The 19,307-nt window shown below is 33.4% G+C and overlaps 1 protein-coding gene across 1 annotated transcript in view; it reads right to left on the bottom strand.

Annotated features, from left to right (window-relative positions):
- LOC132728662 (MAU2 chromatid cohesion factor homolog) overlaps window positions 1-10,598 on the bottom strand; it is a 41,250-nt gene extending 30,652 nt beyond the window's left edge. Inside the window, exons 1-6 of the mRNA XM_060714340.1 lie at window positions 10,317-10,598; window positions 4,426-4,443; window positions 3,935-4,000; window positions 3,353-3,448; window positions 1,061-1,183; window positions 56-211 (exon numbers count right to left, since the gene is read on the bottom strand). Coding sequence (XP_060570323.1) covers window positions 56-211; window positions 1,061-1,183; window positions 3,353-3,448; window positions 3,935-4,000; window positions 4,426-4,443; window positions 10,317-10,553 — 696 coding nt within the window. The 5' untranslated portion in view covers window positions 10,554-10,598. The remainder of the gene's footprint in view (window positions 1-55; window positions 212-1,060; window positions 1,184-3,352; window positions 3,449-3,934; window positions 4,001-4,425; window positions 4,444-10,316) is intronic.
- Between the last annotated feature and the right edge of the window lie 8,709 nt (window positions 10,599-19,307).

The following is a 19,307-nucleotide window of genomic DNA, read 5'->3' as shown; positions in this document are numbered from 1 at the left end:
TATAAACCCATTAAATAGTTGTAAAACGATAACTGTGAAATATAACTATACTGACCTGTCCTGCTGTAAGATAATGGCATACTTGAAGGACAAGAAAGAAAACTTTAAGAGATTCTTTTTGTACGGAGGGACCAGTCCATTGTTCTATCATAGACCCAGCCCGTGATAGAGTTTCATTCACCTGTAGCGCATCTCTGTTAATCAGCAATAACTACAGAAAGGAAAAAAATACATAAATTCAAAATGTTAACAAAAGAATAAAGTTATACCTCTCAGAATTTATGTAATAAGACTTTGAGTAGACACAAGTAATGTAAAAGACAAAATAAAAATTGTTTATAAATCATCTTTGCATCATTATAGCAAATTTGCATTAAAAATTATATGCTTGAAACTTCACTGCAACCTGACATGAATAATATTTACAAATATTTCATATAAAACTTCTAGATGTTTTTTTTTTTCAGTTTAAAAAACTATCAATCATTGTTTTTAATATGTTTCAAAGTATACTTTTGTAGACTTCATATAATAAAGTAACTATAATAGTATAAAGCATAATTATATAAAGTGTAAGGTGTTGATAACAATGGATTTTTGACAAAGTTATTCCTGGGAGAATACAAATATCAACAAATATTTTTATACATACATGTCGACAATAGACCACATAATTATATTAAAGATATACTATGCTCATCTTCAGAGTAAAATATTTTTATTGCAGAAATTTATTGAAATCTGTAAAATTCTTACTGAATATGTCTTATCTATATAAAAGAACGTACAAACTACTGTATGTATGGGAATCTGTGTTCCTTAACACAGGTCAAATAAAGCCATTTCTTTCATTTTAACAGTCAGCTTTTTTAATGACACTATATATTCATAGTGTGTCCACTTGTAGTGTGTAGAGTTTAAAACATGACATAATTATCTACTTTCAGTTTGTGTGAAGTATTTCATATTTACAAAAAGATGATGTAGCATTATAGCAATTATCAATATTTTCAAATATCCAATTTGAGCAAAGTATATCTTTAAGTAAACTGATACATACCATTCCTTTACTAAGAAGAAACAAGAGTGTTGTATATTGAGAGTTAGCTGATGAAGCATATTCTGCCCCGGAACCCAGCAACACACAGGCTTCATTAAACTCTCTCTTTGATGCATGCATTTGCTGAAACAACAAAATATCAATGCAAAACATACTTTTGTAAGAAAACATTTTCAACATTTTTTATAATAATTAAATCAAGCTTTGGCATTTTTTGTCTATCCATCACATCAATTTTAATAGCATCACAAAAAAAACTTTGAAATAAAATTAACAAAAACACCATTCTATAAAATTTAAGCATTACATAAAGGATATTTGTTTTGCGTAAAAGATTGAACTATATTTCACTGAGTGAACACCAGATGCAATATTTTCATAAGTGGCATAGCCACAAGTGAAAATGGAATAGTTGGTGTATACAAATGAAATATTTTTCAATCTTATATGTAAAACAAATAAATTTTCTTTTTATTTCAAGCTTTTTTATTTCATGCTTTTAAGTGATTTTAAGTATTTTTACTGATTTTTCTGCAATGTCGCACCTTCTCATTTGAATTTTTTATTATTAACATGGGAATTCACAAAAAAATATTGTTGCCTAGATGGGTCAGGTACATGTATGTACAGTGTAACATAACAAGAGCTGTCGGTAGGACAGCACGCTCGACTATTCTAAGTGCTTGATAGTAAAAGAGCCTTGATAATGTTAAATTTTTTAAGATCACAAAAGGTCTAATTTTTTTTTAATAAATTCATGTTATAGGCCTTAGAGAGAGTCTAATTATACAGTATTGGCTTGACTATTCGGAAGGTAATGTCACAAGGTTGTTTTATTGAGTATAATAATACTACATGCAATTACCTATGAATACATAAATTTGACAGAAAAGGTACAAAGGCTTCTAATTAAGATGTTTTATCAAGTAAATCTCTGCTTTATTATTATGAATGCATAAAATTGTCCCCAAAAAGGGCACAAACCCTTCAGTAGTAATTGAGATAACAGCTTACAAGCAAAACTTTACCATGAATTTCTAAGTTGAAAAAGGGGAGAAAAATCAGCCTAAATGCAAGATAGAATTATGGATCTTTGTCAGTGACCTACAATTATGACCCTAAATGCATATGTGAAGTTTTAAATAAATATCTTTAATAGTTATTGAGATATGTAAAACTTGCATGTAAACATTAACCAAGAGACTAAGTAGAAAAGGGGATATGAATCAGCCTTAATGCAAGATAGAGTTATGGAACTTGGTCAGTGACATACAATTATGACCCTCCAATTATGACCCTAAGTGCATGTGTAAAGTTTCAAGTAAATATCTTTGAAGACCTTTAACCTTTAACCAAAATTTCTAAGTTTCAAAGGGGCAAATAATTCTTCAAATTTTGCAGGCAGAGTTATGCAATTTTGCAAACTGATGTACATTGTTACTATAAAACAGTCTTTTAAATTTCAATTGAATATCTCAAGCAATAATTGAGATATTTGACTTTACAAAAAAACTTTAACCAAAATTTCTAAGTTCCAAAGGGGCATAATTCTGTCAATATTGTAGGCAGAGTTATCTCACTTGTCAATCTGATGTACCTTGTTACTATAAATAAGTATTGTAAGTTTCAATTGAATATCTCAAGTAATTATTGAGATATTTGACTTTACAAAAAACTTTAACCAAAATTTCTAAGTTAAAAAGGGGCATAATTCTGTCAATATTGTAGGCAGAGTTATCCAACTTGTCAATCTGATGTACCTTGTTACTATAAATAAGTATTGTAAGTTTCAATTCAATATCTCAAGTAATGATTGAGATATTTGACTTTACAAAAAACTTTAACCAACGCAGACACCAACGCGGACGCTGACGCCGACGCCGGGCGACTACAATAGCTCTCATATTCTTCGAATAGTCGAGCTAAAAAGCATGTCAGATTATCTATATTCAAGAAATTTCATTGCATTAAAAATAATTCTAATTAATATAGATTTTTTTTAATTTAAGGCTCCAATTTTGCAATATATGTCATTACAATTAAAAAAACTTGAAAAAAAAACCAGAAAAAAAATAAAGAATCTTACTAAATTCCATGTTAAGCAATCATTTAAAAGATGGCATGCACAAAATGAGCTTAATTTCAAATTTCTTAAGATAATTTACAAATATATCTGCTTTAGATGATATTTCTGAACATCTATAAATAATTATAAATGTCTATCAATAAATCATTTAATTATCTAACACATATAATTAAGCATCAAATACAGAAAAGAAATGTATTACATACAGCTAGTTGAAACAGCAGTCTACAATGCCAGAATGGGGACTGTTGCGAGATGTCCTTGGCCTTACATAATATAGGTTTACCTAGATCAGCCTGTCCCTGCAACAGTAGAAATAACATATATGTAAGAACTAGCATAGTATATTAAACCTTGAACTACTTGAATGTTTGCTACAATAAAGACAAGACTATGCTATCAGTTTAAGCAACACTCTAATACTGTTGACTACTTTAAATTAAGCATTGTTTGTTAATGTCATCAATGGACTGGTCGAATTTCAAAGTAGCACAATTTTATGCTAAATATTCATGCATAAGCTCATGTTAAAACAGTAAAACCTTTTTATTATGGTATGATTAAATATGGTATGATTAAACGAAGGTGCCCTTTAACAGCAAACTCCTGTACACAATGTAGACATTATTTTCATTACTCCACTCATGTTATCCTAGCATAAAAGTCCTTTTTATAATACTCAGCAAAATAAAGTTTAAGACTGGATGAACCCTAATATTAAAAATCTGACAGATTTATATATACAATGGCAGAGAATAGATATTTGTAATCACTAAAAACAATCTCACCTGTTTTTCATACATAGCAGCAAGGACACTAGCAGCCTCAAACTTGACATCATCATGATGTGAAAGCTTATCTTAGTTAAAGAATAAATTTATCACTGCTCTGTAAAAAAATCTTCTATTTACTCAAGCTTCCTTTCACAATTGTTCATAATTACTATACGTCAAATGCACCCTATGGTAAATGTCTTGTATAAGAAATATTAAGTAAATTGTAGATAAGAAATTCTATATGAACATGTAGAAAAATTAATATCTGTGGTGACAAAATTTTTCACAGCTAAAAACTGAAAAGATCCATCATGTGCAAAATTACAAATCATTTCTTAAATAATTTTACATGATTTTATGCATAATGTAAATTATATATTAAAATCAAAATTGGGTTTATTACAATACTGGATATTGTATGTTTACATGACAACAATTTACTACAAAGTCTGTAAAATTTCTGATGATAATCTAATACTAAAACACTCATACACAAAGGATACACTTGATGATAAACTCCACTGAAAATGAAATAAGAAAATCATTAATTTTTATAACCATGCATTAACAATAATGAATTTTGGGATATCAAGATGAAAATATGGTGGTGTTATCAAGTCTGGTCGGACATCATTATACAACTTGCTTTGTGATATATTTATAATATTATCGAAAGTGCAGAGTTGCCAACGTCCCCCGTCTAAGGGGAGATTTACATGAAGCACAAAATTGTGCTATTTCAAAAGATTGAGGAATGCATCTTTCAGTACAAAATTTTGACCAATTAACAATAAATTTATTACAGAAATATAATGAAATAAGTCCTGTGTATGTGTCAACAGAAAAACATTTGTATATAATACTTGTTATCACTATTTCAAAGCCACAAAATGTGATAAATACAAAATCAATACAGGATATGGTCTGTTACAGGGTTTGTTGTTGCGCATGACATGTCGTTTTATTATTGTAAACATTTGTGCCAAGCTATTTTAAAATTCCTTGATTGATGAAAAAGTTATATTCCGCACACAAATTATACCCAAGAACAGACCATGTTAAGCTTTGGTACTCAAGTGTGTCCTTGATATTGAAGGTATGAGTCTGGCTGTTGCATATGACAAATGGTCCCATTGTTGTGAACATTTGTGCCAAGTAATTTCAAAATCCCTTGAACAATAAACAAGAGGGCCATGATGGCCCTGAAATCGCTCACCTGTATATAGGCCCCTGGGCCAATGCCAATTTTAAACCAGGGACTTTTATTTGAACAAACTTGGTAGACAGCCATTAGAAGATGTTTCATGATAAATATCTAAGCTCTAACTCTTTGGGGTTTTAATAAGAAGATTTTTTAAGTTTTACTACATACATATAGGAAAAAACAATGATCCTCCCCTGGAGGGGCCAATTTTGACCACAAGGCTTCATGCTTAGTATCGATACCCTAGCTCTTTTGGTTTTTAAAAGAAGATTTTTAAAGTTTTTACTCTATACAAAAAAGGAAAATCAATGACCCCACAGGGCATTGATTTGTACAAACTTGGTAGACACTGACTAGGTGATGTTTCATGCCAAATATTTAAGCTCTAGCTCTTGCGGTTTTCTAAAAGAAAATATTTTAAGGTTTTACTATATAATCAATGACCCCCGAGGCCGGGCCAATTTTAACCCCAGGGCATTTATTTGAACAAACTTGGTAGACACCCACTAGAAGATGTTTCATGCTTAATATTTAAGCTCTAGCTATTTTGGGTTTTCTAAAAGAAGATATTTTAAGTTTTTACTATATACAAATAAGGAAAATCAATGACCCCCGGGGCGGGGCCAATTTTGACCACAGGACATTGATTTGAACAAACTTGGTAGACACTGACTAGTTGATGTTTCATGTCAAATATTTAAGCTCTAGCTCTTACGGTTTTCTAAAAGAAGATATTTTAAGTTTTTACTGTATACAAATAAGGAAAATCAATGACCCCCCAAGGCGGGGCCAATTTTGACCCCAGGGCATTTATTTGAACTTGGTAGACACTGACTAGGTGATGTTTCATGCCAAATATTTAATCTCTAGCTCTTGTGGTTTTCTAAAAGAAGATATTTTAAGTTTTTTCTTTCGGTTGCCATGGCAACCAGAGTTCTGCTTGGAATTAAATTCTTTGAACAATTTTTAAAGTTGACTACCAAAGGAACATTCCTGTGAAGTTTGGATGAAATTGGCTAAGTGGTTTATGAGGAGATGTCGTTTAAAGTAAAAGTTTACGGACGGACGACGGACAAAAAGCGATCACAAAAGCTCACCATGTCACTTTGTGACAGGTGAGCTAAAAAGTTGTGGACTGCACACAAAATCCAGTTGACTCTCAGTAACTCCAATTTCAAGGGACTGGGCATTTCTATTTAGAGAAACGGAAATTGAGTAACATGGATCTGCCACCATTATGTTTACATTTGTACATGTATATACGTGTGCCTGATTGAATGTCCAAAGTAGAAGGTTTGTTATTGTTGACAGCGGCAATGCTGCAATATTTAACAGCTGAAATGATGGTTTATCACTTACACAACTACAAATTATAAATGAACAGAAAGTTATTATTTTAAATTTAATACATGTATATTGATACTGAAACATAAACACAAACATTTGTAGCAATGACATAAATGCAAATCAAGTTGGTCAGTATCATAGATTCAAATAGTTATTACTTTGTAGGAAAATAATTAAATACCATTGTATGAATAATTCCATACAAAAAAATAAAGTAAATACACAAGTTTATGCAGAAAATATCTTGTATTTATTATGAAGATGCCACTACGACTATTTTTAATTTTATTGATTTACATTAATTATAAAAAATAAATTTTTTTAAACAAATTTGAAATAGATATTATTTAAGGAACATTGATAATTTTTAAACACATCAAGTTTTTTCAACTTAAACTGCAAAATAATGATAGAAAAATAGAAGTATCATGTAATAGTGTTATGAACATTATTTGGTCTAATTTTCCAAAGCTAAATCTGTGACGTACCAGAAAACTGTGTTTAACTAGATTTTGGAAAAGGTCAATAAGCTAGTCGTATGACTCGAGTACAGCTAGAACTTTTGGCTAGCAGTACAAGTATGGCTAGCAATAGCCCAACAAATTGTACTCTTTAGGGCTTTTTCTTATATAGACGATTGGCCGACGTCTATGTTTTAAAAGTTTGTAAAGTCAGTCAGTCTTGTAGTTGAAATATTGAGACTAGGCACAGGAGCTTGACATTCTACATTATTGAAAAAATACAGGCAAATAATTAAACAAGAGGGCCATGATGGCCCTGCATCGCTCACCTGACCCATCAACCGCATCCAAGCAATGTCTTAGACAAGCATCCTGGCCAAGTTTGATGACAACTGAGTCAAACATGTGACCTCTAGTGTGTTAAAAAGGTTTTTCCATATTTGGGCAATGTGACCTAATTTTTGACCGAAGACGACCCATATTCAAACTTGACCTAGAAATCATCAAAATAACCTTCCTGACCAATTTCCAGGAAATTTGGATCAAAACTGCAGCCACTAGAGTGTTAAAAAGATTTTTCTATTTTTAGCTCCTGTGACCTAGTTTTTGACCGGACATGACCAATCTTCGAACTTGACCTAGAAATCATCAAAACAACCTTCCTGACAAATTTCCAGAATATTTGGTTCAAAACTGCAGCCACTAGAGTGTTTACAAGCTTTTTCTATTTTTAGCTCCTGTGACCTAGTTTTTGACCGGAGATGACCCATCTTCGAACTTGACCTAGAAATCATCAAAACAACCTTCCTGACAAAATTTCCAGAATATTTGAATCAAAACTGCAGCCACTAGAGTGTTAACAAGCTTTTTCTATTTTTAGCTCCTGTGTCCTAGTTTTTGACCGGAGATGACCCATCTTTGAACTTGACCTTGAAATCATCAAAACAACCTTCCTGACAAATTTCCAGAATATTTGAATCAAAACTGCAGCCACAAGAATGTTAACAAGCTTTTTCTATTTTTAGCTCCTGTGACCTAGTTTTTGACCGGAGATGACCCATCTTCGAACTTGACTTAGAAATCATCAAAACAACCTTCCTGACAAATTTCCAGAATATTTGGATGAAAACTGCAGCCACTAGAGTGTTATCAAGATTTTTCTATTTTTAGCTCCTGTGACCTAAATTTTGACCGGACATGACCCATCTTCGAACTTGATTTAAATATCATCAAAACAATTTTCCTGACAAATTTCCAGAATATTTGGATGAAAACTGCAGCCACTAGAGTGTTAACAAGCTTTTTCTATTTTTAGCTCCTGTGACCTAGTTTTTGACCGGAGATGACCCATCTTCGAACTTGACCTAGAAATTATCAAAACAACCTTCCTGACAAATTTCCAGAATATTTGGATCAAAACTGCAGCCACTAGAGTGTTAACAAGCTTTTTCTATTTTTAGCTCCTGTGACCTAGTTTTTGACTGGAGATGACCCATCTTTGAACTTGACCTAGAAATCATCAAAACAACCTTCCTGACAAATTTCCAGAATATTTGGATCAAAACTGCAGCCACTAGAGTGTTAACAAGCTTTTTCTATTTTTAGCTCCTGTGACCTAGTTTTTGACCTGAGATGACCCATCTTCGAACTTGACCTGTATTTCATTGCGACAAACATTCTGACAAAGTTTGATGATGATCCAATCAAAACTGTGACGGCTAGACTGTTAACAACCCATTGTTGACACGTTGACGACGACGCCGGACAAAGCCCCATCACTATACCTCACCTTGACCACTTCGTGGTCAGGTTAGCTAAAAACAACAGCAAATATACTATATGAAATTTGGCAAAGCCTATGAACGGGGAAGTTGGTGGCACCCGACTAGAACTGACACTGAAAATTTCATTGATATGTATTGAATTCTAAGTATTTTCTTTTAAATATACATGATTGTGAAGTAATCAAAGCCTGGACCTACCCCGCATGTTCCAAGTGAAAACGGAAGGGGTGCATGAAATACCAAAAGACACCTTTAAATTGGAAAAATGACAGGAAATTTTAATGACTTCCTGTATCATAGGCTTTGCCTATTTTTTATATTATTTTCTTACATAGCAGACTGGAGTTTCCGTGAGTTTCACCCATGCCGGAAATTTCATTTGGCATGGGGGGTACCAGATGCGTTGTGTGCCATACAACATTATTTTAACGCATTTTTTTAATGAACTGCGTTAAAATGACATCATTTTAGAAGGGAAATAAGTGCTTAGGATGACGTCATTTCGCCGTTGTTATTAAAGTTGTAAGTTCATACACTATTGTTAGAAAATAGTTATGGATGAAATGACATATATCATATTGAGGTAAACCATTTTAAATATGAAATAATATGGCAGAATATGCAAGAAAAAATATCTGACGTATATTTGCGAAAAGCCTTGTTACTGTCCAATGGGCGGGGTTTCCTTGGGACGGATATTCCGGTCCCAACCGGCCACATATGACAGATATTTTTATTACAGGACCGCTGTGGACTAGGCCTAACAACTGCCTTTAGAAGTAATACGGGAAAGTCAAAGACCGGGCCCGCAAAGCGGGTCCGGGCTTTGGCTTGCCCGGCTATAGACTACATGTGTATATTTAAAAGAAAAATCAAATAAAAAACAATTAAAAAATATATAGAATTTTATACCTATCAATGAAATTTTCAGTGTCAGTTCTAGTTGGGCGCCGCTATTTACAATGTAACTAAATGATAATAGGCGGGGTATTCCGATAACGGAACAAATCTCAACTTTTCGGATGAATAATAAACGTCGAGTGTTCCTAGTGAAAATGGAAGAGGTGCACCTTTAAAACGGAAAGAATGAAAGGAATTTTTTAACGACTTCCCCGTTCATAGGCTTTGCCTAATTTCATATTAGTGAGCTAGCACAGTGAGTTTTACGGTAACGCGAGTACCTGCTAAGTGATGCTTTTGAAAACTTTCGTCCGAAGTACTGAATTGACACATCCCAACTTTTCGATTTTAAAAATAACGATAAAAACTGAGGAATTCTGACTGAAAACAGATGTGTAGACTGGTCACCCGCGCACTTTTATGGGAACCATAATTGGACAGGGAACCAAAATAAATGGAAGCAGTGTATGAAATACCGAAAGACAATTTTAAAACAGAAAATGTAAAATAAAAATGAACGATTATTTTATACTATTTCACGGTAAAAGTAAACCAGCTCGCTTTGAAGCTTTGCCTTTTTCATATTAATTTGAGTGCCTACATCTCAATGTTAACTCGAGATCGGTTGACTTGTACCAAAAGACTGCAACTTTTCCTTAAATCTATTTCTCTTAAAAATGTGTATCGAAAACAGTTACCGCTTTCTCTAAATGTTGTCTTGCAAGATCAATATTTTTGGTATGAGACAGTAAAAGATTTCCAAGTTGAAGATGTGTCCGCGCTTCAACAGATGGTGGCGGACTGAGATTAAAAACAGATTTTAAGCAATGGATACAATGTCTTATATTTGACACCGTTCTGTAACTCTCCGCTAACCCTAAAAGTGCTGTATAACAATTTTGATCAAAGTCTGAGGATTTGTGATTAGCCGCCATCTTCTTTGTTTACATCCGGTTGCCGAAAGCCAACTTTTCGGCCTTTTCCGTGAAATTTATATGGATTTAGCTCAATACAGGATTGGAGCAGTACCTCTAGACGCTTGCAGAAATCATGATCACAAAAATAGACAAATATCGTTTTTTTCGCCGAATTTTTACATTTTTTCCTTGGTTATCGTACTTGATTCGGTGTGAAATGATGAATTAGACTATTAAAGTTCATTCCGTTGGGTTAAAAAGACAAGATTTTAGCATTTTATCATTCAAGCGCCTTGTCCGGTATATACCGGAATACGGTATTTAGTGTGGTGCTCCAATCCTTTTTTTAGTCACAGCCAATTTATATGGAGACGGCTGTTTTGCTACCCGTTTTTGCTCACTACAGTGTAGAGCGTTTTTGCAAACTCCGCCCAAACGGTAATGAAGCGCGGAAGAAAATGATAGAATAAATTATATTCTCACAGTATAAAAAAATTGAAGCACATCTTTAGTCCTGTTAGTTAAGATAACCTAATACTTGAAAAGTTGGATCAATCACACATTTGTTTGCATTTTTGTATTGTTTAAAACAATAAATTTGCGAACTATTTTCAAACAAAATCTCTTTGCTATTTAGACAAACTATTATTTCATTACCTCCGCTATGAAGAGTTCTGAAATTGAACATTTAGGGGTGTGAGTTCAATACCTAGAAGCGTCTAAATTTTATTTCTTTTTTTAAACATTATTTATGTATTTCTCACATCTGTTTTGGAAAGAAAAATGTTTAAATTTGGTAATATATATATAGATATTTATTGGATAGCAAATATGGTACACAATTGAGGAGTGAAATCCGTTTTTGCACAAGCTTAATTATATATCGCAATATATGATTCATTTTAGAGTTCAACTCGTTTTTGAACATTCCTATATATCGAAAAAAGATTCTATATAAAAGTGCAACCCATTTGTGTACATTCAATTAATAAATACCATAATTATATCCAGTTGAAAGGGGTAACCCGTTTTGTTTAACTTGATAAATACAATATAAAAGGGCAACCTGTTTTTTTTGTTTGCATAGGCATAAATACTGTTAGGTGTGTGGCAGCAGTTGCCCGTACATCACTTCAGTGTTGTCATATTTTACAGGTTTTCAGGGGACTCTTAAGTACTGAGAATTGAATACCGCTCCTGCCGGTGCTAAGGGGCTTGAGGGATACTGCACATATTCATTATCATTCATTTAATTTAAGAGTGCAACCTGTTTTTGTACACACCTATATCTAAGATCTAAGAATGCAACCCGTTTTTGTACACATCTACATGGCCAGATAAGGGTCTACGTAAGAGTGTAACCCGTTTTTGCACACATAAATACATTGAATCAATTCAATTTAAGAGTGCAACCCGTTTTTGTACACACCTGTATCTAAGATCTAAGAATGTAACCCGTTTTTGCACATACATAATTTTATATACCTTCATTGGCTTCATTTTTAAGAGTGCAACCCTTTTTTGTACGCATCTATATAGCCGGATTAGATTCTTTATAAGAGTGTTACCCGTTTTTGCAAACAACTATATACTCTAAAAACAAATAATTTAACAGTGTAACCCGTCTTTGTACACATCTATTTTCACTTGACATATGCATTTTAAGAATGCAACCCGTTTTTGCACACGTACAGACACCTTATATAGATCAAATTTAAGAGTGCAACCCGTTCTTGTATCCACCTTTATAGCCAAAAAATGATTATGTATAAGACATAAGACTGTAACCCGTTTTTGCACACACCTATATACCCCAAAGATATTCTATTAAGAGTGCAACCCGTTTTTGTACATACACACATACGTTAAATGGGTTCAATTTCAGAGTGCAACTCGTTATTGTACACACCTATGTGACCAAAGTAGACTCTACATAAGAGTGTAACCCGTTTTTGCACACATAAATACATTGAATCGATTCAATTTCAGAGTGCAACCCGTTTCTGCACACACCTGTATCTAAGATCTAAGAATGTAACCCGTTTTTGCACATACATATATACCTTGAATGGCTTCATTTTTAAGAGTGCAACCCTTTTTTGTACGCATCTATATAGCCGGATTAGATTCTTTATAAGAGTGTTACCCGTTTTTGCAAACAACTATATACTCTAAAAACAAATAATTTAACAGTGTAACCCGTTTTTGTACACATCTATATTCACTTGACATATGCACTTTAAGAATGCAACCCGTTTTTGCACACGTACAGACACCTTATATAGATGAAATTTAAGAGTGCAACCCGTTCTTGTACCCACCTATATAGCCAAACAATGATTATGTATAAGAGATAAGACTGTAACCCGTTTTTGCACACACCTATATACCCCTCCAAAGATATTCTATTAAGAATGCAACCCGTTTTTGTACATACACACATACGTTAAATGGGTTCAATTCCAGAGTGCAACCCGTTTTTGTACAGACCTACATGGCCAAAGTAGACTCTACGTAAGAGTGTAACCCGTTTTTACACACATAAATACATTGAATCGATTCAAATTTAGAGTGCAACCCGTTTTTGTACACACCTATATAGCCCAAAAAGATTGCATATCAGACATAGGACTGTAACCCGTTTTTGCACACACCTATTTACCCGAAAGAGATTCAATTTAAAGTGTAAATCGTTTTTGCACAAACATGCAAACGTTAAATGGATTCAATTTCAGGGTGCAACCCGTTTTTGTACACATCTACATGGCCAGATAAGGGTCTACGTAAGAGTGTAACCCGTTTTTGCACACATAAATACATTGAATCAGTTCAATTTAAGAGTGCAACCCGTTTTTTGTACACACCTGTATCTAAGATCTAAGAATGTAACCCGTTTTTTGCACATACATATATACCTTGAATGGCTTCATTTTTAAGAGTGCAACCCTTTTTTGTACGCATCTTTATAGCCGGATTAGATTCTTTATAAGAGTGTTACCCGTTTTTTGCAAACAACTTTATACTCTAAAAACAAATAATTTAACAGTGTAACCGTTTTTGTACACATCTATATTCACTTGACATATGCACTTTAAGAATGGGCAACCCGTTTTTGCACACGTACAGACACCTTATATAGATGAAATTTAAGAGTGCAACCCGTTCTTGTACCCACCTATATAGCAAAAAAATGATTATGTATAAGAGATAAGACGGTAACCCGTTTTTGCACACACCTATATACCCCTCCAAAGATATTCTATTAAGAATGCAACCCGTTTTTGTACATACACACATACGTTAAATGGGTTCAATTCCAGAGTGCAACCCGTTTTTGTACACACCTACATGGCCAAAGTAGACTCTACGTAAGAGTGTAACCCGTTTTTGCACACACATAAATACATTGAATCGATTCAATTTCAGAGTGCAATCCGTTTTTGTACACACCTTTATAGCCCAAAAAGATTGCATATCAGACAAAGGACTGTAACCCGTTTTTGCACACACCTATTTACCCGAAAGAGATTCAATTAAAACTGTAAATCGTTTTTGCATAAACATGCAAACGTTAAATGGATTCAATTTCAGGGTGCAACCCGTTTTTGTACACATCTACATGGCCAGATAAGGGTCTACGTAAGAGTGTACCCCGTTTTTGCACACATAAATACATTGAATCAATTCAATTTAAGAGTGCAACCCGTTTTTGTACGCATCTATATAGCCGGATTAGATTCTTTATAAGAGTGTTACCCGTTTTTGCAAACAACTATATACTCTAAAAACAAATAATTTAACAGTGTAACCCGTTTATGTACACATCTATATTCACTTGACATATGCACTTTAAGAATGCAACCCGTTTTTGCACACGTACAGACACCTTATATAGATGAAATTTAAGATTGCAACCCGTTCTTGTACCCACCTTTATAGCCAAGAAATGATTATGTATAAGAGATAAGACTGTAACCCGTTTTTGCACACACCTATATACCCCAAAGATATTCTATTAAGAGTGCAACCCGTTTTTGTACATACACACATACGTTAAATGGGTTCAATTTCAGAGTGCAACCCGTTATTGTACACACCTACATGGCCAAAGTAGACTCTACGTAAGAGTGTAACCCGTTTTTGCACACATAAATACATTGAATCGATTCAATTTCAGAGTGCAACCCGTTTTTGTACACACCTTTATAGCCCAAAAAGATTGCATATCAGACATAGGACTGTAACCCTTTTTTGCACACACCTATTTACCCGAAAGAGATTCAATTAAGAGTGTAACCCATTTTTGCACAAACATGCAAACGTTCGATGGATTCAATGTCAGGGTGCAACTCGTTTTTGTACACATCTACATGGCCAAATAAGGGTCTACGTAAGAGTGTAACCCGTTTTTGCACACAAATACATTGAATCAATTCAATTTAAGAGTGCAACCCGTTTTTGTACACACCTGTATCTAAGATCTAAGAATGTAACCCGTTTTTGCACATACATATATACCTTGAATGGCTTCAACTTTAAGAGTGCAACCCTTTTTTGTACGCATCTATATAGCCGGATTAGATTCTTTATAAGAGTGTTACCCGTTTTTGCAAACAACTATATACTCTAAAAACAAATAATTTAACAGTGTAACCCGTTTTTGTACACATCTATATTCACTTGACATATGCACTTTAAGAATGCAACCCGTTTTTGCACACGTACAGACACCTTATATAGATTATATATAAAACATAAGACTGTAACCCGTTTTTGCACACACCTATATACCCCAAAGATATTTTATTAAGAGTGTAACCCGTTTTTGTACATACACACACACACACACACACACACACACACACACACATCAAATGGATTCAATTTCAGAGTGCAACCCGTTATTGTACACACCTTCATGGCCAAAATAGACTCTACGTAAGAGTGTAACCCGTTTTTGCACACATAAATACATTGAATCGATTCAATTTAAGAGTGCAACCCGTTTTTTCACAAACATGCAAACGTTAAATGGATTCAATTTCAGAGTGCAACCCGTTTTTGTACACATCTACCTGGCCAGATAAGGGTCAACGTAAGACGGTAACCCATTTTCGCACACACACAAATTCATTACATTGATTCAATTTAAGAGTGCAACCTGTTTTTGTACACACCTTTATACCGTAAAGAGATTCAATTAAAGAGTGCAAGCTGTTTTTGTACACATCTATATACACTTGATACATACAATTTAATATTGCAACCCGTTTTTTGTACACACCTTCATGGCCAACATAGACTCAATTTTAGAGTGTTACCCGTTTTTGTACATACATATAAACCCTAAAGAGATTAAATTTAAGAGGCAAACCGTTTTTGTACACACCTTTATGGCCAACATAGACTCAATTTTAGAGTGTAACCCGTTTTTGTACATACATATAAACCCTTAAGAGATTAAATTTAAGAGCGCAACCCGTTTTTGTACACACCTTCATGGCCACTGTAGACTCTACATAAGAGTGTAACCCGTTTTTGCACATATAAATACATTAAATTGATTCAATTTAAGAGTACAACCCCGTTTTTGTACACACCTTATAGCCAAAAAAGATTGTTTATTAGAGTGTAACCGATTTTGTACACACCTTCATGGCCAACATATACTCAATTTTAGAGTGTTACCCGTTTTTGTACATACATATAAACCCTAAATAGATTAAATTTAAGAGGCCAACCCGTTTTTTGTACACACCTTCATGGCCTACATAGACTCAATTTCAGAGTGTTACCCGTTTTTGTACATACATATAAACCCTTAAGAGATTACATTTAAGAGGGCAGCCCGTTTTTGTACACACCTTCATGGCCAACATAGACTCTACATAAGAGTGTTACCCGTTTTTGCACATATAAATACATTAAATTGATTCAATTTAAGAGTGCAATCCGTCTTTGTTCACACCTATATAGCCAAAAAAGATTGTACTAGTATATATAAGAGTGTCACTCGTTTTTTTGCAAACACCTTTATACCGTAGAGAGATTCAATTCAAAGTGCAACCCGTTTTTGTACACATCTATATACACTTGATACATACAATTTATGAGTGCAACCCATTTTTGCACACGTATAAATACCTTATATAGAGATAAAATAAAAGAATGTAACCCATTTTTGTACACATCAATATACCCTTAAGATTTTCAATTTAAGAGTGTAGCCCGTAGAACAATATACCCTAAAGAGATTCAATTGAAGATTGTAACCTGTACACTTGTAACATCTGTGTACATTTCATAAATAGAATTTAAGAGTGAAACCCATTTTTGTACATACATATATACCCTGAAGGGATTCAAATTAGAGAGCAAACCCGTTTTTGTACACATCTATATACATTTGATAATTACAAATTTAACAGTGTAACCCTTTTTTGTACACACACACACATATATATATCGTAAAGGGATTCAATTAACGAATGTAACCCGTTTTTGCACATACCTATATACCCTTAAGAGATTCACTTTAAGAATGTAACCCGTTTTTGTACACATCAAATACACATTTGACAAATACAATTTAAGGGTGTAACCCGTTTTTGCACATACCTTTATACCCTAATGAGATTCAATTTTAGAGTGTAACCCGTTTTTTGTACATACATATAAACCCTAAAGAGATTAAATTTAAGAGGCAACCCGTTTTTGTTCACATCTATATACATTTGATAATTACAAATTAAGAATGTAACCCGTCTTTGTTCACATCTATATACATTTAATAATTACAATTTAAGAGTGTAACAAGTTTTTGCACACATCAATATACCTTAAAAGAATCATTTTATAAGAGCAACGCGTTTTTGTACACATCCATATACATTTATAATTACATTTTACGAATGTAACCCGTTTTTGCACACATCAATATAGCCTTAAGAGATTCAATTTAAGAAATTAACCCGTTTTTGCCCACATCAATAAAGAGATAATACGGGTTACCATTTTAAATTGGAATCTTTTGTGCGAAAATAGGTTACACTCTTAAAATTGTATTTGTCAAATGTGTATAGATATGTACAAATACGGGTTACATTCTTAAATTGTATCTCATTAGGGTATATAGGTAGTGTGCAAAAACGGTTTACATTCTTAAATTCAATCTCTAGGGTATATTGATGTGGGGAAAAATGGGTTACACTGTTAAATTGAATCTCTTTAGGCTATATTAATGTGTCCAAATACGGGTTACATTCTTAAATTGTAATTAACAAGTGTATACAGATGTGTACAAAAACAGGTTACACTCTTAAATTGTAATTATCAAATGTATATACATGTAGATGTGTACAAAAAACGGGTTGCCCTCTTAAATTGATTCTTATTAGGGTATATATGTATGTACAAAAACGGGTAACACTCTTAAATTGTATGTATCAAATGTATACATATGTGTACAAAAACATGTTGCACTCTTAAATTGAATCAATGCAATGAATTTGTGTGTGTGCGAAAACGGGTTACACTCTTAAGTAGACCCTTTTCTGGCCATGTAGATGTGTACAAAAACGGGTTGCACCCTGAAATTGAATCCATTTAACGTTTGCATGTTTGTGCAAAAACGGGTTACACTCTTAATTGATTTTCTTTCGGGTAAATAGGTGTGTGCAAAAACGGGTTACAGTCCTATGTATGATATGCAATATTTTTGGGCTATATAGGTGTGTACAAAAATGGGTTGCACTCTTAATTGAATCTCTTTCGGGTAAATAGGTGTGTGCAAAAACGGGTTACAGTCTTTTCTCTTATACATAATCATTTGTTTGGCTATATAGGTGGATACAAGAACGGGTTGCACTCTTAAATTTCATCTATATAAGGTGTCTGTACGTGTGCAAAAACGGGTTGCATTCTTAAAGTGCATATGTCAAGTGAATATAGATGTGTACAAAAACGGGTACACTGTTAAATTATTTGTTTTTAGAGTATATAGTTCGTTTGCAAAAACGGGTAACACTCTTATAAAGAGAATCTAATCAGGCTATATAGATGCGTACAAAAAAGGATTGAACTCTTAAAATGATGCCATTCAAGGTATACATGTATTGGCAAAAACGGGGTTCACTCTTAAATTTATTTCTAATTAACGTGCTTATATATGTACAAAAAACAGGTTGCATTCTTAAAATTAATCTATATACTGTTATAGATGTGTAGAAAAGCGGGTTGCACTGTTGAATTGAATCTCTTCTGTATAAAGGTTGTACAAAAACGGGTTACACTCTTAAATTTAATCCATATAAGGTATTTATACTTGTGTTAATAACGGGTTGCACTCTTAAATTGCCTGCTTCAAGTATATATAGATGTGTACAAAACAGGTTACACTGTTAATTAATTGTTTTTAGGGTATGTAGGTGTGTGCAAAAACGGGTAACAGAGTCTTATAAAGAATTATTGTGGCCGTATAGATACGTACAAAAAACGGGCTCGACTCTTAAAATGAAGCCATTCAAGCTTGTAAATGTGTATGCAAAACGGGTTACACTCTTTAATTTTTTCTAAGTTAACGTGTTTATGTATGTACTAAAAGGTTGCATTCTTAAATCTAATCTAATTATGGTATTTTAAAAGTGTGCAAAAAACGGGTTGCACACTTGAATTGAATCTCTTTACGGTTATAATTGTCTGTGCAAAAACGGGTTACCCTCTTACTTGGCTATATAGTTGTGTACAAAAAGCAAGTTGCACTCTTAAATTCAA

This window comes from Ruditapes philippinarum, unplaced genomic scaffold (genome assembly GCF_026571515.1).
Source record: "Ruditapes philippinarum isolate M1 unplaced genomic scaffold, ASM2657151v2 ctg3806_1_1_1_1, whole genome shotgun sequence".
NCBI lineage: Eukaryota > Metazoa > Mollusca > Bivalvia > Venerida > Veneridae > Ruditapes > Ruditapes philippinarum.
Note: the sequence above shows the minus strand (reverse complement) of the source record. Positions and strands in the feature narration are given on the sequence as shown.